Below are 18,207 nucleotides of genomic sequence, written 5' to 3' on the forward strand. Positions count from 1 at the left end.
ATACAAGAGAGTCAGTCACCAGGGTAACGGTTATAACACACGGACAGATAAACGTCCACACACACACACACACACATTTTAGTCAATTAGCAGACGCTCTTATCCAGAGTGTCTTGGAACATAAGACAGAGGGAAGGGACTGACACATGGCATCCCTCACCAGTTTCTGGAAGTTCACCAGGTTGTCCTGAAAGGTTTTGTTTCCCTCGTGGATGAAGGTGATGTCTTTCAACAGCAGGGGCATGAAAGGGATCTTAGGAGGCTTCATCTTCTTGAAGGCATCTCTGTAGGCCTTATGGTTCATAGACGGGTCCTGGAGAGAGAGAGAGAGAGAAGTTAGGGTTAGGAGTCAGTGTAAGGTAAGGGATATGAGGTCAGAGGTTTGTCTTAGGGTAATGTGGATTTGAACTGAAAGGCTGTTATGCCAATAGCCTTGACATTTGTTAAATTCTTTTGTTAAGTCTTCCTAACTATTTTCCACCAGCTTTGTCAAGAAGAATATTACTTTAATAAACCAATGAGAATGAGTCTTACTGTGATCAACTCCAGTTCGGAGAAAATCTTCTTGAATTTCCCCGGAACTTTCTGAACGTAAACAGAGGGAACAGTTACTTACTTACTCACTCACTCACTCACTCACACACTCAGACACTCAGACACTCAGACACTCAGACACTCAGACACTCAGACACTCAGACACTCAGACACTCAGACACTCAGACACTCAGACACTCACACACTCAGACACTCACACACTCACACACTCACACACTCACACACTCAGACACACACACACACACACACACACACACACACACACACACACACACACACACACACACACACACACACACACTTTTTCTGTCTGTCTCCCTTACCTCCCAGGTTATATTGAGTCTGCTGACAGCTGCAGTGTTTAGTCCCATGATGATGGCAAATGCTGAGTTCAGGTTCCTCTGGGCCTTACAGCTGAACAACACAAAAGAGGAATTACACAGTGCCTTCATAAAGAATTCATACCTCTTGACTTATTCCACATTTTGTTGTCTTACAGTCTGAATTCAAAATGGATTAAATAGATTTTTTCTTGAGTATGACGCTACAAGCTTGTCACACCTGTATTTGGGGAGTTTCTCCCATTCTTCTCTGTAGATCCTCTCAAGCTCTGTCAGGTTGGATGGGGAGTGTCGCTGCACAGCAATTTTTCAGGTCTCTACAGAGATGTTAGATCGGGTTGAAGTCCGGGCTCTGGCTGGGCCACTCAAGGACATTGAGAGACTTGTCCCGAAGCCACTCCTGCGTTGTCTTGGCTGTGTGCTTAGGGTCGCTGCCCTGTTTTAAGGTGAACCTTTCTCCACAGAGGAACTCTGGAGTTCCAAGAACCCAAGGCCCTTCTCCCCCGATTGCTCAGTTTGGTCGGGCAGCCAGCTCTAGGAAGAGTCTTAGTGGTACAAAACGTCTCCAAGAATGATGGAGGCCACTGTGTTCTTGAGGACCTTCAATGCTGCAGACATTTTTTGGTACCCTTCCCCAGATCTGTGCCTCAGCACAATCCTGTCTCGGAGCTCTACGGACAATTCCTTCAACCTCATGGCTTGGTTTTTGCTCTGACATGCCCTGTCAACTGTGGGACCTTATATAGATAGGTTTGTGCCTTTCCAAATCATGTCCAATCAATTGAATTTACCACAGGTGGACTCCAATCAAGTTGTAGAAACATCTCAAGGATGATCAATGGAAACAGGATGCACCTGACCTCAATTTCAAGTCTCCAAAAATGTCTAAAAACCTGTTTTCGCTTTGGCCCTATGGGTTATTGTATGTAGATTTATGAGGGAAAAAATGTATTTAATCAATTTTAGAACAAGACTGTTACTTAACAAAATGTGGGGTCTGAATACTTTGAATGCACTACACACACAATACCCCGTAATGACAAAATGAAAACATGTTTTTATACATTATTGCTAATTTATTGAAAGTGAAATACAGAAATATATCATTTACATAAGTATTCACACCCCTGAATCAATACGTTAGAATCCCCTTTGGCAGCGATTACAGAGATTCAAGGGGTGTAAATACTTTCTGAAAGCTCTGTAAGTGTGTGTGTGTGTGTGTGTGTGTGTGTGTGTGTGTGTGTGTGTGTATGTGTATGTGTGTGTGTGTGTGTGTGTGTGTGTGTGTGTGTGTGTGTGTGTGTGTGTGTGTGTGTGTGTGTGTGTGTGTGTGTGTGTGTGTGTATGTGTGTGTGTGTGTGTTAGAGAGCATATCAAAAGTGTGGTGTGTGATTCTGTGTGTCTGAAGTGTGTGTGTGTGTGTGTGTGTCCGTGTATATATATGTGTGTGTGTGTGTGTGTGTGTGTCTGAAGTGTGTGTGTGTGTTATCTTACTGCGCTGCGATCTTGATGAACTTCTTGAGCAGCTGGACTCGTTTGTTGAGCGACACACACATCAGAACCTCAGACATGACCCACTGCTGGACCTCGTTACAGCGCTGCAGTAATACAGACAGACCCTCCCGGTGGCTGCCTCCGGTACTACAGCTCATTGTGGAATACACCAACTCCTGCTGTGTGTGGGGGGGACACAGAGGGTTGTGTGTATTTATGGTAAAATGCATCTAGTGTGTGTGTGTGTGCATATACGTGTGTGTGTGTGTATGTGTGTGTAGTAAAATGCCTCTAGTGTGTGTGTGTGTCTATGTGTGTGCATATATGTGTGTGTGTGAATGTGTAGTAAAATGCCTCTAGTGTTTGTGTGTGTGTGCATATATGTGTGTGTATGTGTGGGTGTGTGTAGTAAAGTGCCTCTAGTGTGTGTGTGTGTGTGTGTGTGTGTGTGTGTGTGTGTGTGTGTGTGTGTGTGTGTGTGTGTGTGTGTGTGTGTGTGTGTGTAGTAAAGTGCCTCCGGTGTGTGTGTGGGTGTATGTGTAGTAAAGTGCCTCCAGTGTGTGTGGGTGTGTGTGTGTGTGCATGTGTGTGTGTGTGTGTGTGCGTGTGTGTGTAGTAAAGTGCCTCCAGTGTGTGTGTGTGTGTGTGTGTGTGTGTGTGTGTGTGTGTGTGTGTGTGTGTGTGTGTGTGTGTGTGTGTGTGTGTGTGTGTGTGTGTGTGTGTGTGTGTGTGTTACCTCGTGTATGTAGTTGAAGAGGTTCCAGTCCAGTTGTGTAAGAGCAGCAGCCATATCCCAGGTGTTGATACCCAGCAACCTCACTGTTCTCCTACTCAGCTCACTGTCTGTTAGAGGGGCCTGCGCACACACACAGCAGCCCCCACACACACAGCATCCCCCACACACACAGCAGCCCCCAGGTAAGATACATCAAAGTCACCTAAATCTACATATTCATAAGCATAATCTCGATATAAATTACCATAATATGTGTGAGATCCCTCTGACAGACCATCAGTTTGCTCTGTGGCGTCAGAGTCTCAGAATACACACACTGACCAGCCTGTAACACCCTCCTCTCTACAGGGGGACAGAAGGACAGTAAGGGAGAGAGATAGAGAGAGAGAGCGAGAGAGTAAGGAGGAGAGAGAGAGAGCGAGAGAGCGAGAGAGAAAGGGGGAGAGAGAGAGAAAGGGGGAGGGAGAGTGTAAGGGGAGAGAAAGAGAGAGTAAGGAGGAGAGAGAGAGAGAGAAAGGAGGAGAGAGAGAGAGAGAAAGGGAGAGCGCGAGAGAGAGAAAGGGGGAGGGAGAGAGAGAAAGAGAGAGAGAGAGGAAACCCGTCAGTAAATTAGTGTGTGTGCATCTCCAGTGTGTCTTTGTGTGTGTGTGTGTCAAATCAAATCAAATGTTATTTGTCACATACACATGGTTAGCAGAGTGTAGCGAAATGCTTGTGCTTCTAGTTCCGACCATGCAGTAATATCTAACAAGTAATCTAACAATGTGTGTGTGTGTGCACCTCCAGTGTGTGTGTGTGTGTGTGTGTGTGTGTGTGTGTGTGTGTGTGTGTGTGTGTGTGTGTGTGTGTGTGTGTGTGTGTGTGTGTGTGTGTGTGTGTGTGTGTGTGTGTGTGTGTGTGTGTGTGTGTGTGTGTACCTCCAGTGTGCGTGTGTGTGACCAGCACCATGTCCTCCTCTGGTCGGTCCATCTTCTGACCCACAATCCTCAGCAGCTCTGCGACGCTCAGCAAAGAGTGTGTGTAAACACACAGGTAGGAGTCAGCACTCACATACACACGACACAACACTGTAACACACACATCCAATCAAATGTTATTTGTCACGTGCTTGGTAAACAACAGACTAACAGTGAAAAGCTTCACTTACAGGTTATTTTCCAACAATGCAGAGTTAAAGATTAAGATACAACATCAAATCTCGAAATAGTGACACGAGGAATAAAGAAACAGCGAATAACAACAACATGTAAAAATAACATGGCTATATACAGGAAGTACCAGTACCGAGTCGATGTGCAGGGGTACGAGGTAATAACATGGCTATATACAGGAAGTACCAGTACCGAGTCGATGTGCAGGGGTACGAGGTAATAACATGGCTATATACAGGAAGTACCAGTACCGAGTCGATGTGCAGGGGTACGAGGTAATAACATGGCTATATACAGGAAGTACCAGTACCGAGTCGATGTGCAGGGGTACGAGGTAATAACATGGCTATATACAGGAAGTACCAGTACCGAGTCGATGTGCAGGGGTACGAGGTAATAACATGGCTATATACAGGAAGTACCAGTACCGAGTCGATGTGCAGGGGTACGAGGTAATAACATGGCTATATACAGGAAGTACCAGTACCGAGTCGATGTGCAGGGGTACGAGGTAATAACATGGCTATATACAGGAAGTACCAGTACCGAGTCGATGTGCAGGGGTACGAGGTAATAACATGGCTATATACAGGAAGTACCAGTACCGAGTCGATGTGCAGGGGTACGAGGTAATAACATGGCTATATACAGGAAGTACCAGTACCGAGTCGATGTGCAGGGGTACGAGGTAATAACATGGCTATATACAGGAAGTACCAGTACCGAGTCGATGTGCAGGGGTACGAGGTAATAACATGGCTATATACAGGAAGTACCAGTACCGAGTCGATGTGCAGGGGTACGAGGTAATAACATGGCTATATACAGGAAGTACCAGTACCGAGTCGATGTGCAGGGGTACGAGGTAATTGAGGTAGATACTGTGTGTACATGTAGGTAGGGGTAAAGTGACTAGACAACAGGATAGATAATAGCCAGTAACAGCAGTATACTGTAGGTAGGGGTAAAGTGACTAGACAACAGGATAGATAATAGACAGTAACCGCAGTATACTGTAGGTAGGGGTAAAGTGACTAGACAACAGGATAGATAATAGACAGTAGCAGCAGTATACTGTAGGTAGGGGTAAAGTGACTAGACAACAGGATAGATAATAGACAGTAACAGCAGTATACTGTAGGTAGGGGTAAAGTGACTAGGCAACAGGATAGATACTAGACAGTAACAGCAGTATACTGTAGGTAGGGGTAAAATATAGATAATAGACAGTAACAGCAGTATACTGTAGGTAGGGGTAAAGGATAGATAATAGACAGTAACAGCAGTATACTGTAGGTAGGGGTAAAGGATAGATAATAGACAGTAACAGCAGTATACTGTAGGTAGGGATAAAGTGACTAGCTAACAGGATAGATAATAGACAGTAACAGCAGTATACTGTAGGTAGGGGTAAAGTGACTAGGCAACAGGATAGATAATAGACAGTAACAGCAGTATACTGTAGGTAGGGGTAAAAGATAGATAATAAACAGTAACAGCAGTATACTGTAGGTAGGGGTAAAGTGACTAGACAACAGGATAGATAATAGACAGTAACAGCAGTATACTGTAGGTAGGGGTAAAGTGACTAGACAACAGGATAGATAATAGACAGTAACAGCAGTATACTGTAGGTAGGGGTAAAGTGACTAGGCAACAGGATAGATAATAGACAGTAACAGCAGTATACTGTAGGTAGGGGTAAAAGATAGATAATAGACAGTAACAGCAGTATACTGTAGGTAGGGGTAAAGTGACTAGACAACAGGATAGATAATAGACAGTAACAGCAGTATACTGTAGGTAGGGGTAAAGGATAGATAATAGACAGTAATAGCAGTATACTGTAGGTAGGGGTAAAGGATAGATAATAGACAGTAGCAGCAGTATACTGTAGGTAGGGGTAAAGTGACTAGACAACAGGATAGATAATAAACAGTAACAGCAGTATACTGTAGGTAGGGGTAAAGTGACTAGACAACAGGATAGATAATAGACAGTAACAGCAGTATACTGTAGGTAGGGGTAAAGTGACTAGACAACAGGATAGATAATAGACAGTAACAGCAGTATACTGTAGGTAGGGGTAAAGGATAGATAATAGACAGTAACAGCAGTATTGTCACGTTCCTGACCTGTTTTCTGTTGTTTTGTATGTGTGTGATGGTCAGGGCGTGAGTTTTGGGTGGGCAGTCTATGTTTGCTGTTTCTATGTTGGTTTTGGGTTGCCTGGTATGGCTCTTAATTAGAGGCAGGTGTTTTGCGTTTTCCTCTAATTGAGAGTCATATTAAGGTAGGTTGTTCTCACTGTTTGTTTGTGGGTGATTGTCGCTGTGTCTGTGTATTTTGCACCACACGGTACTGTCTCGTCTCGTTCGTTCGGTCGTTCCTGTTTATGTGTTCCTCGTTTCATGTAAGTTCATAGTTTAGGTCTGTCTAGTTCGTTTTGTTATTTTGTTAATCATTCAAGTGTATTTCGTTTCGTGTTTTTCCGTCTTGTCAATAAAACATTATGTATTCATCACCCGCTGCGCCTTGGTCTACTCACTCACCGAGGGACGGCCGTTACAGAATCACCCACCAAACCCGGATCAAGCAGCGGGGAGGAGCACAGCGACAGCTGCAGCAGAAATCCCAGGACTCCTGGACTTGGGAGGAGATCCTGGACGGCAAAGGACCCTGGACTCAGCCAGGGGAATATCGCCGTCCCAAGGCGGAGCTGGAGGCAGCGAAGGCAGAGAGGCGCTGGTATGAGGAGGCAGCGCGGCGACGCGGTTGGGAGCCCGAGAGTCAGACCCAAAAATTTCTTGGGGGGGGGGCACACGAGGGGAGTGGCAAAGCCGGGTAGGATACCTGAGCCAACTCCCCGTGCTTACCGTGGAGTGAGAGGGCGTCGTACTGGTCAGACACCGTGTTATGCGGTGGAGCGCACGGTGTCCCCAGTACGCGTGCTTAGCCCAGTGCGGGCTATTCCACCTTGCCGCACTGGGAGGGCTAGGTTGGGCATCGAGCCGGATGTCATGAAGCCGGCCCGACGTATCTGGCCTCCAGTACGTCTCCTCGGGCCGGCGTACATGGCACCAGCCTTACAGGTGGTGTCCCCGGTTCGCCTGCATAGCCCAGTGCGGGTTATTCCACCTCGCCGCACTGGCAGGGCTACGGGGACCATTCAACCTGGTAAGGTTGGGGAGGCTTGGTGCTCAAGAGCACGTGTCCTCCTTCACGGTCCGGTATACCCGGTGCCACCTCCAAGTACCAGTCCACCGGTGGCAGCCCCCCGCACCAGGCTGTCTCTCCGGGTTCTCTCTCCAGCTGCTCCCACCTGTCCAGCGCTGTCAGAGCTTTCCTCCTCTCCAGCGCAGCCAGTGCCTATACCACGCACCAGGCTGTCTCTCCGTCTCCTCCCTACAGAACTGCCCGTCTGCCCAGCGGCGCCTGAACTGCCCGTCTGCCCAGCGGCGCCTGAACTGCCCGTCTGCCCAGCGGCACCTGAACTGCCCGTCTGCCCAGCGGCGCCTGAACTGCCCGTCTGCCCAACGGCGCCTGAACTGCCCGTCTGCCATGAGCCTGCAAAGCTGCCCGTCTGCCATGAGCCTGCAAAGCCGCCCGTCTGCCAAGAGCCTACAGAGCCTTCCGCCAGACCGGATCAGCCAGAGCCTTCCGCCAGACCGGATCAGCCAGAGCCTTCCGCCAGACCGGATCAGCCAGAGCCTTCCGCCAGACCGGATCAGCCAGAGCCTTCCGCCAGACCGGATCAGCCAGAGCCTTCCGCCAGACCGGATCAGCCAGAGCCTTCCGCCAGACCGGATCAGCCGGAGTCCCTCAGCCCGGACCTGCCGGAGTCCCTCAGCCCGGACCTGCCGGAGTCCCTCAGCCCGGACCTGCCGGAGTCCCTCAGCCCGGACCTGCCGGAGTCCCTCAGCCCGGACCTGCCGGAGTCCCTCAGCCCGGACCTGCCGGAGTCCCTCAGCCCGGACCTGCCGGAGTCCCTCAGCCAGGACCTGCCGGAGTCCCTCAGCCAGGACCTGCCGGAGTCCCTCAGCCAGGACCTGCCGGAGTCCCTCAGCCCGGACCTGCCGGAGTCCCTCAGCCCGGACCTGCCGGAGTCCCTCAGCCCGGACCTGCCGGAGTCCCTCAGCCCGGAGCTGCTGCCCCTTATCCCGGAGCTGCTGCCCCTTATCCCGATGCTGCCCCTTCATCTAGGTGGGTTTAGTTGGAGGGTGGTCATTGGGAGGGGGATACAGAAGCGGGGAGTGACTATGGTGGTGTGGGGACAGCGTCCGGAGCCTGAGCCACCACCGTGGTCAGATGCCCACCCAGACCCTCCCCTGGACTTTGTGCTGGTGCGCCCGGCGTTCGCACCTTGAGGGGGGGGTTCTGTCACGTTCCTGACCTGTTTTCTGTTTTGTATGTGTGTGATGGTCAGGGCGTGAGTTTTGGGTGGGCAGTCTATGTTTGCTGTTTCTATGTTGGTTTTGGGTTGCCTGGTATGGCTCTTAATTAGAGGCAGGTGTTTTGCGTTTTCCTCTAATTGAGAGTCATATTAAGGTAGGTTGTTCTCACTGTTTGTTTGTGGGTGATTGTCGCTGTGTCTGTGTATTTTGCACCACACGGTACTGTCTCGTCTCGTTCGTTCGGTCGTTCCTGTTTATGTGTTCCTCGTTTCATGTAAGTTCATAGTTTAGGTCTGTCTAGTTCGTTTTGTTATTTTGTTAATCATTCAAGTGTATTTCGTTTCGTGTTTTTCCGTCTTGTCAATAAAACATTATGTATTCATCACCCGCTGCGCCTTGGTCTACTCACTCACCGAGGGACGGCCGTTACAAGTATACTGTAGGTAGGGGTAAAGTGACTAGACAACAGGATAGATAATAGACAGTAACAGCAGTATACTGTAGGTAGGGGTAAAGTGACTAGCCAACAGGATAGATAATAAACAGTAACAGCAGTATGCTGTAGGTAGGGGTAAAGTGACTAGACTACAGGATAGATAATAGACAGTAACAGCAGCGTTTGTGATGAGTGTTTGAAGTGTGTGTGTGTGTGTGTTTCTGTAAGTGTGTGTGTGTGGCGTCAGTATGCATGTGCGTGCGTTGTGTGCGTGTTATTGTGTATACCCCTGAGGGGCCCCTTTACTGATGGTCAGGGGCTCGGCAGGAAGTCCAGGAACCAGTTGCAGAAGGAGCTGGGAAAGTCCCAGGGTCCTGAGCTTGGAGAGTACAATGGTGTTGAATGCTGAGCTGTAGTCAATGAACAGCATTCCTACATAGGTATTCCTCTTGTCCAGGTTGGTGAGGCCAGTTGGGAGTGCAATAGCGATTGTGTCATCTGTGGATCTTTTGGGGTGGTAGCGAATTAGACTGGGTCCAGGGTGTCTGGGATGATGGTGTTGATGTGAGCCATGACCAGCCTTTCAAAGCATTTCATGGCTACAGATGTGAGTTCTACGGGGTGGTAGTCATTTAGGCAGTTAGCCTTGGCGTTCTTGGGCACAGGGACTATGGTGGTCTGCTTGAAACAAGTTGATATTGCAGACTGGGTCAAGGAGAGGTTAAAAACGTAATTAAAGACACTTGCCAGTTGGTCACATGCTCTGAGTAGGCGTCCTGGTATTCCGTCTGTGAATGTTAACCTGTTTAAAGGTCTTACTCACATCGGCTACGGAGAGCGTGATCACACAGCTATTTGGAACAGCTGGTGCTCTCATGCATGGTTCAGTATTGCTTGCCTCGAAGCAAGCATAGAAGGCATTTAGCTTGTCTGGTAGGCTCGCATCACTGGGCAGCTTGCGGCTGGGTTTCCATGATAGTTTGCAAGCTCTGCCACATCCTTTGAGCATCACAGCCGGTGTAGTAGGATTCGATCTTAGTCCTGTTTGATGGCTCGTCAGAGGTCGTAGCGGGATTTCTTATAAGCATCGGGAATGGTGTCCCACTCCTTGAAAAGCGGCAGCTCTAGCCTTTAGCCCAGTGCGGATGTTGCCTGTAGTCCATGGCTTCTGATTGGGGTATTAATGAAGATGGTGACTGATGTGGTAAACTCCTCACACACACACACACACACACACACACACACACACACACACACACACACACACACACACACACACACACACACACACACACACACACACACACACACACACACACACACACACACACACACACACACACACACACATAAAATCATGGCATCACGTGTGTTCTCACCCTCCTTGGTGTCAACCTGAGGGGAACGGAGCGGAAGACTGTTCTCTTTTAAACTGAGCTGCTGGAACATAGGTTTACTCTGGAGAGAGATAGACAAAAGGATGAAGGGATGGAGCGAGAGGGAGAGAATGACAGATGGAGAGAGATGGGATGGGAGAGGAGAGAGAGGAGATGGCAGAGGAGAGAGAGAGAAGGGGGAAAGTGAGATGGCGAAAGATAGAGAGACAAAGAGTGGGGAGAGAGAGAAGGGGACAGTTGGATATAAACCATTTGATTATTAACTTAGCAGTAACAGATACTTTATACCCTCGCCCCTCTTCCCTCCCTCTCTCATCCATCTTTCCTGTCTACCCTCGCCCCTCTTCCCTCCCTCTCTCATCCATCTTCTCTGCCTACCCTCTCCCCTCTTCCCTCGCTCTCTCATCCATCTTCTCTGTCTACCCTCGCCCCTCTTCCCTCCCTCTCTCCCCCATCTTCTCTTTCTACCCTTGCCCCTCTTCCCTCCCTCTCTCCCCATCTTCTCTGTCTACCCTCGCCCCTCTTCCCATCTTCTCTTTCTACCCTCGCCCCTCTTCCCTCCCTCTCTCCCCATCTTCTCTTTCTACCCTCGCCCCTCTTCCCTCCCTCTCTCCCCATCTTCTCTTTCTACCCTCGCCCCTCTTCCCTCCCTCTCTCCCCCTTCTTCTCTTTCCACCCTCACCCCTCTTCCGTCCCTCTCTTCCCATCTTCTCTTTCTACCCTCGCCCCTCTTCCCTCCCTCTCTCCCCATCTTCTCTTTCTACCCTCGCCCCTCTTCCCTCCCTCTCTCCCCCTTCTTCTCTTTCCACCCTCACCCCTCTTCCGTCCCTCTCTCCCCATCTTCTCTTTCTACCCTCGCCCCTCTTCCCTCCCTCTCTCCCCCATCTTCTCCGTCTACCCTCGCACCTCTTCCCTCCCTCTCACCTTTTGCTGTGGAGGACATTCATCCACAGTGCTGAAACACAAACAAACAGAGAAACTAATAAACATGTAACTCCATATTTGCTTGTTCATAAAGAACAACTGAAGCTTCTATTTCCTCTATCCCACTACAGATACACACACACACACGCACGCACGCACGCACGCACGCACGCACGCACGCACACACACACCGCCCTAGGCTGTGCTCGTGTCTCTATAAACAATGACGTCCTTGTGCTGTACACAGACAACACATACATATTCACATACTGTACATACATACAGTACCAGTCAAAAGTTTGGAAACACCTACTCATTCAAGGGTTTTAAAAAAAATGTACAACTATTTTCTACATTGTAGAATAATAGTGAAGACATCTAAACTATGAAATAACACATATGTAATCATGTAGTAACCTACATTAAAAAGTGTTAAAGAAGTCAAAATATATTTTATATTTGAGATTCTTCAAAGTAGCCACCCTTTACCTTGATCACAGCTTTGCACACTCTTGGCATTCTCTCAACCAGCTTCTTGAGGTAGTCACCTGGAATGCATTTCAATTAACAGGTTTGCCTTGTTAAAAGTTAATTTGTGGAATTTCTTTCCTTCTTAATGCGTTTTAGCCAGTCAGTTGTGTTGTGACAAGGTAGGGGTGGTATACAGAATATAGCTCTATTTGGTAAAAGACCAAGTCCATATTATGGCAAGAACAGCTCAAATGAGCAAAGACAAATGACAGTCCATCATTACTTTAAGACATGAAGGTCAGTCAATTCGGGAAAATTTCAAGAAATTTTAAAGGTTCTTCAAATGCAACTTGCCATAAAAACCACCAAGCACTATGATGAAACTGTCTCTCATGAGGACCGCTACAGGAAAGGAAGACCCAGAGTTACCTCTACTGTAGAGGATAAGTTCATTAGAGTTAACTGCACCTCAGATTGCAGCCCAAATAAATGCTTCACAGAGTTCAAGTGACAGACACATCTCAACATCAACTGTTCAGAGGAGACTGCGTGAATCAGGCCTTCATGGTCAAATTGCTTCAAAGAAACCACTGCTAAAGGACACCAATAAGAAGAAGAGACTTGCTTGGGCCAAGAAACACGAGCAACTGACAGACCGGTGGAAATCTGTCCTTTGGTCTGGAGTCCAAATTTGAGATTTTTGTTCCAACCGCCGTGTCTTTGTGAGACACAGAGTAGGTGAACGGATGATCTCCACATGTGTGGTTCCCACCGTGAAGCATTGAGGAGGAGGTGTTATGGTGTGGGGGTGCTTTGCTGGTGACACCGTCTGTGATTTATTTAGAATTCAAGGCACACTTAATCAGCATGGCTACCACAGAATTCTACAGCGATATGCCATCCAATCTGGTTTGAGCTTATTGGGACTATCATTTGTTTTTCAACAGGACAATGACCCAACACACCTCCAGACTGTGTAAGGGCTATTTGACCAATAAGGAGAGAGATGGAGTGCTGCATCAGATGACCTGGCCTCCACAATCACCTGACCTCAACCCAATTGAGATGGTTTGGGATGAGTTGGACCACAGAGTGAAGGAAAAGTGCTCAGCATATGTGGGAACTCCTTCAAGGCTGTTGGAAAAGCATTCCTCATGAAGCTGGTTGAGAGAATGCCAGGAGTGCAAAGCTGTGATCCAGGCAAATCATGTAGTAACCACTTTTTTGGTTACTACATGATTCCATATGTATTATTTCATAGTGTTCACTATTATTCTACCATGTAGAAAATATTAAAAATAATACTGGTACTGTACACACACACACACACACACTCACTGTCTGCGTCGTAGAAGCTTCTGGAACTCCTTCATGTCTTTCTCCAGAGATGGAAACTCATAAAGATCCTCTAACACACACCTAGAGAGAGTCTGACACACACACACACACACACGTTAATATACACCTCTAACAGACAGTTATAGAGATACATTTACGGTACTTAAACCTAAATATATCTGCTGACGTGCTGGGGGACAAACATAGCTGCAAAAAAAACAAGCGCACACACACACACACACACACACACACACACACACACACACACACACACACACACACACACACACACACACACACACACACACACACACACACACACACACACACACACACACACACACACACACACGCGCAGACACACACACACTTATCACTGACATGCAGCATACATCCCCATTGCTGCTTGTTACTAGGCAACTATCACCTGGGTTACACTAGATTATCCCCATGACAACACTCACACTCTGGTTACCATGGTAACACAGCACAGAGCAGCAGGTTACAGCAGGACATGTGATCAGTGTGTGTGTGTGTGTATGTATTTGCAGTGATGCTATTTGCCATGTATGTAATAAGCTGTGTGTGTGTCCTACCTTCATGAACGTCTTGATGTGTTCGTCCTCTCGTAGGAAGTCCTTATATAGGCGTGTCCAGTGAGAGACCAGGTGTAATACCTTCCTCTTCCTATAGAGGGCCTCCTTCCCTTCCTCCTGACGCACACGCTTACTGCTGTAGGTGGGACTCGTTAAGGACAACACACACATTCACACTACACAGAGACACAGACATAAATACAGACATACAGAGACAGACAGACAAACAAAAATGGACACACACAGAGAGCGAGAGAGAGAGAGAGACCAGTGTGTAAAGGATATTGTCCGAGCAGGGCCTGACAGAGGTCGTTGGTCGTCATGAACACCAGGTACGTCAACAGGAAGTCATCCAGCAGCATCTCTGAAACAGGAAACGCATCACAGGTCACAGACATAACAACCTTCATACACCTTAGACAGTGAGAGAGACAGAGAGAGAGAGAGAGAGAGAGAGACAGAAAAGTTGGATGAGGGTTTGTGTCAAAAGGGCATGGGCCAGACTTGAACCCACGGCAACACGGTATATGAGCTCTGAAGGTAGCTGGAATGATTCCCTGTCCAGCCCTGGCCACCATCTATATCCCTCTGCTCTTCTCCCTGAAATGGTGGAAGTACTGGTGGATATTCCCTGTCCAGCCCAGGCCACCATCTATATCCCTCTGCTCTTCTCCCTGGTATGGTGGAAGTAATGGTGGATATTCCCTGTCCAGCCCTGGCCACCATCTATATCCCTCTGCTCTTCTCCCTGGTATGGTGGAGGTAATGATGAATATTCCCTGTCCAGCCCAGGCCACCATCTATATCCCTCTGCTCTTCTCCCTGGTATGGTGGAGGTAATGATGAATATTCCCTGTCCAGCCCTGGCCACCATCTATATCCCTCTGCTCTTCTCCCTGGTATGGTGGAAGTAATGTCCAGCCCAGGCCACCATCTATATCCCTCTGCTCTTCTCCCTGGTATGGTGGAAGTAATGTCCAGCCCAGGCCACCATCTATATCCCTCTGCTCTTCTCCCTGGAATGGTGGAGGTAATGATGAATATTCCCTGTCCAGCCCTGGCAATGCTGTTTCATGAAGGGGTGAGAAGGGATCGGTCTGAGCAAGGTGCTGCGCAGAATCACTGATCTACAAATCATCTCACATCCAAATAACCTCTTATTGTGTTATCCAGATTAGTGAATCTGTGCAGGCAGAGCTCAAAAACGACTGGTTCCGCAAGGCAGAGGACAGAGATGAATTATGGAGGAGCAGAAAGGTTCCTATCTGACACTAGGTTCCTATAAATAATGAACTAACCAGTTATCTTTATTTAGATAGGAAAACAAGCTTTTTATTTATATAGAACATCTCTTTAAATGATTCGTATATTTAGCTTGCTTCTCACTATTTCCCTCTCTCTCTCTCTCGCTCTCTCTCTCTCTCTCTCTCTCTCTCTCTCTCCTTCTCTCCTCCCTCTCTCTCTCTCTCTCTCTCTCTCTCTCTCTCTCTCTCTGTCTGTCTCTCTCACTCTCTCCTTCTCTCTCCCGCTCTCCTCCCTCTGTCTCTCTCCCTCTCTCTCCCTCTCTCTCTCTCCTCCCTTTCTCTCTGTCTGTCTGTCTCTCTCCCTCTCTCTCTCCTCCCCCTCTCTCTCCCTCTCTCCCTCCTTCCCTTCCTCTCTGTCCCCCCCCCACTCTCCCTATTTTCCACCCTCCTTCCAACACTGTTCTCATTTTCTCCATGTTAACAACTCCTCCAAATATTATCTTCAACATATACCCTCCACACACACTCACATACACAACACACAAATACAAATACGCAGGCACACGCGCACACACTCACAACACACGCACGCACACACAACACACACGCACTTTCACACTCCTGATGAATAACTGAATAACCATGCAGGCTTTTATCCGAGAGAGAGAGAGCGAGAGACGGAGAGAGACGGAGAGACAGAGAGAGAGAAAGAGAGAGAGACAGAGAGAGACGGAGAGAGACGGAGAGACAGAGAGACGGAGAGAAAGAGAGAGACGGAGAGAAAGAGAGAGAAAGAGAGAGAAAGAGAGAGACGGAGAGAGACGGAGAGACAGAGAGAGAGACGGAGAGAGACGGAGAGACAGAGAGAGAGAAAGAGAGAGATGGAGAGACAGAGAGAAAGAGAGAGAGAGACGGAGAGACAGAGAAAGAGAGAGACGGAGAGACAGAGAGAGAGAGACGGACGGACGGATGGACGGAGAGAAAGAGAGAGACGGAGAGACATTCATTTTGTCTGTCTTAGTTGAAGTGTACCCATGATGAAAATTACAGGCCTCTCTCATCTTTTTAAGTGGAAGAACTTGCACAATTGGTGGCTGACTAAATACTTTCCCCCCCCACTGTACACACACACATACACGCTCAAGTGTCCGATCAAAAACGCATATTTTGATCAATGGTTAAAGTAAACGGATGTTAATTGTGTAGATAATCCTCTATGAAAACCAATGGTCCAAACCTCATATCTCTATCATAATCCAATCAAAAGTTGTTGTCGTTTTTACCCTTGTAGGATGGTCAGAATCAGGGTGAATAAATCAATAGAGGCCAGAGAAACATCAGGAGAAACATCGGGAGACACATCGGGAGACACATCGGGAGAAACATCGGGAGAAACATCGGGAGAAACATCGGGAGAAACATCGGGAGAAACAACGGGAGAAACATCGGGAGAAACAACGGGAGAAACATCGGGAGAAACATCGGAAGAAACATCGGGAGAAACAACGGGAGACACATCGGGAGACACATCGGGAGAAACATCGGGAGACACATCGGGAGAAACATCGGGAGAAACAACGGGAGAAACATCGGGAGAAACATCGGGAGAAACATCGGGAGAAACATCGGGAGAAACATCGGGAGACACATCGGGAGAAACAACGGGAGAAACAACGGGAGAAACATCGGGAGAAACATCGGGAGAAACATCGGGAGAAACATCGGGAGAAACATCGGGAGACACATCGGGAGAAACAACGGGAGAAACAACGGGAGAAACAACGGGAGAAACAACGGGAGAAACATCGGGAGAAACATCGGGAGAAACATCGGGAGAAACATCGGGAGAAACATCGGGAGAAACAACGGGAGAAACAACGGGAGAAACATCGGGAGAAACATCGGGAGAAGCATCGGGAGACACATCGGGAGAAACAACGGGAGAAACATCGGGAGAAACATCGGGAGACACATCGGGAAAATAGCATCACATCAGATATTCTGGATTCTGTGCAAGAATGAAGGCTACTGACCACCTGCCAGGCTCCCTTTCCCATTGATCTCATCTTTCCTCTCGGATCCGCAGGACATAAAACAATATAGAGGTCAGATGGATACTGATTTTGAGACATGGCATGTAGCATTTTCATATTTCAGTGTAGACTTTTTATATTTCAGTGTAGACTTTTCATATTTCAGTGTAGACTTTTCATATTTCAGTGTAGACTTTTCATATTTCAGTGTAGACTTTTCATATTTCAGTGTAGACTTTTCATATTTTAGTGTACACTTTTCATATGAATTCCTGTTCTCTTTAGTAGATTTCCCACAAAAACAAACGTACAGTGGGGAGAACAAGTATTTGAAACACCGATTTTGCAGGTTTTCCTACTTACAAAGCATGTAGAGGTCTGTAATTTTTATCATAGGTACACTTCAACTGTGAGAGACGGAATCTAAAACAAAAATCCAGAAAATCACATTGTATGATTTTTAAGTAATTAATTTGCATTTTATTGCATGACATAAGTATTTGATACATCAGAAAAGCAGAACTTAATATTTGGTACAGAAACCTTTGTTTGCAATTACAGAGATCATACGTTTCCTGTAGTTCTTGACCAGGTTTGCACACACTGCAGCAGGGATTTTGGCCCACTCCTCCATACAGACCTTCTCCAGATCCTTCAGGTTTCGGGGCTGTCGCTGGGCAATACGGACTTTCAGCTCCCTCCAAAGATTTTCTATTGGGTTCAGGTCTGGAGACTGGCTAGGCCACTCCAGGACCTTGAGATGCTTCTTACGGAGCCACTCCTTAGTTGCCCTGGCTGTGTGTTTCGGGTCGTTGTCATGCTGGAAGACCCAGCCACGACCCATCTTCAATGCTCTTACTGAGGGAAGGAAGTTGTTGGCCAAGATCTCGCGATACATGGCCCCATCCATCCTCCCCTCAATACGGTGCAGTCGTCCTGTCCCCTTTGCAGAAAAGCATCCCCAAAGAATGATGTTTCCACCTCCATGCTTCACGGTTGGGATGGTGTTCTTGGGGTTGTACTCATCCTTCTTCTTCCTCCAAGCACGGCGAGTGGAGTTTAGACCAAAAAGCTCTATTTTTGTCTCATCAGAC

The 18,207-nt window shown here is 47.7% G+C and overlaps 1 protein-coding gene across 3 annotated transcripts in view; it reads right to left on the reverse strand.

Moving 5' to 3' along the window:
• The window catches only part of LOC139559187 (rap guanine nucleotide exchange factor 5-like), a 95,803-nt gene that overhangs the window by 2,482 nt on the left and 75,114 nt on the right, over positions 1–18,207 (reverse strand). For 2 of the 3 annotated variants that reach the window (XM_071374960.1, XM_071374961.1), the window contains exons 12-23: positions 14,122–14,200; positions 13,837–13,978; positions 13,241–13,332; positions 11,432–11,462; positions 10,490–10,568; positions 4,047–4,196; positions 3,374–3,471; positions 3,130–3,249; positions 2,394–2,572; positions 879–969; positions 535–585; positions 161–313 (exon numbers count right to left, since the gene is read on the reverse strand). In XM_071374960.1, the coding sequence (XP_071231061.1) occupies positions 161–313; positions 535–585; positions 879–969; positions 2,394–2,572; positions 3,130–3,249; positions 3,374–3,471; positions 4,047–4,196; positions 10,490–10,568; positions 11,432–11,462; positions 13,241–13,332; positions 13,837–13,978; positions 14,122–14,200 (1,265 nt within the window). The remainder of the gene's footprint in view (positions 1–160; positions 314–534; positions 586–878; positions 970–2,393; positions 2,573–3,129; positions 3,250–3,373; positions 3,472–4,046; positions 4,197–10,489; positions 10,569–11,431; positions 11,463–13,240; positions 13,333–13,836; positions 13,979–14,121; positions 14,201–18,207) is intronic. The other variant, XM_071374962.1, reaches the window with a different exon arrangement.

This window comes from Salvelinus alpinus, chromosome 29, assembly GCF_045679555.1.
Source record: "Salvelinus alpinus chromosome 29, SLU_Salpinus.1, whole genome shotgun sequence".
Classification (NCBI taxonomy): Eukaryota; Metazoa; Chordata; class Actinopteri; order Salmoniformes; family Salmonidae; genus Salvelinus; species Salvelinus alpinus.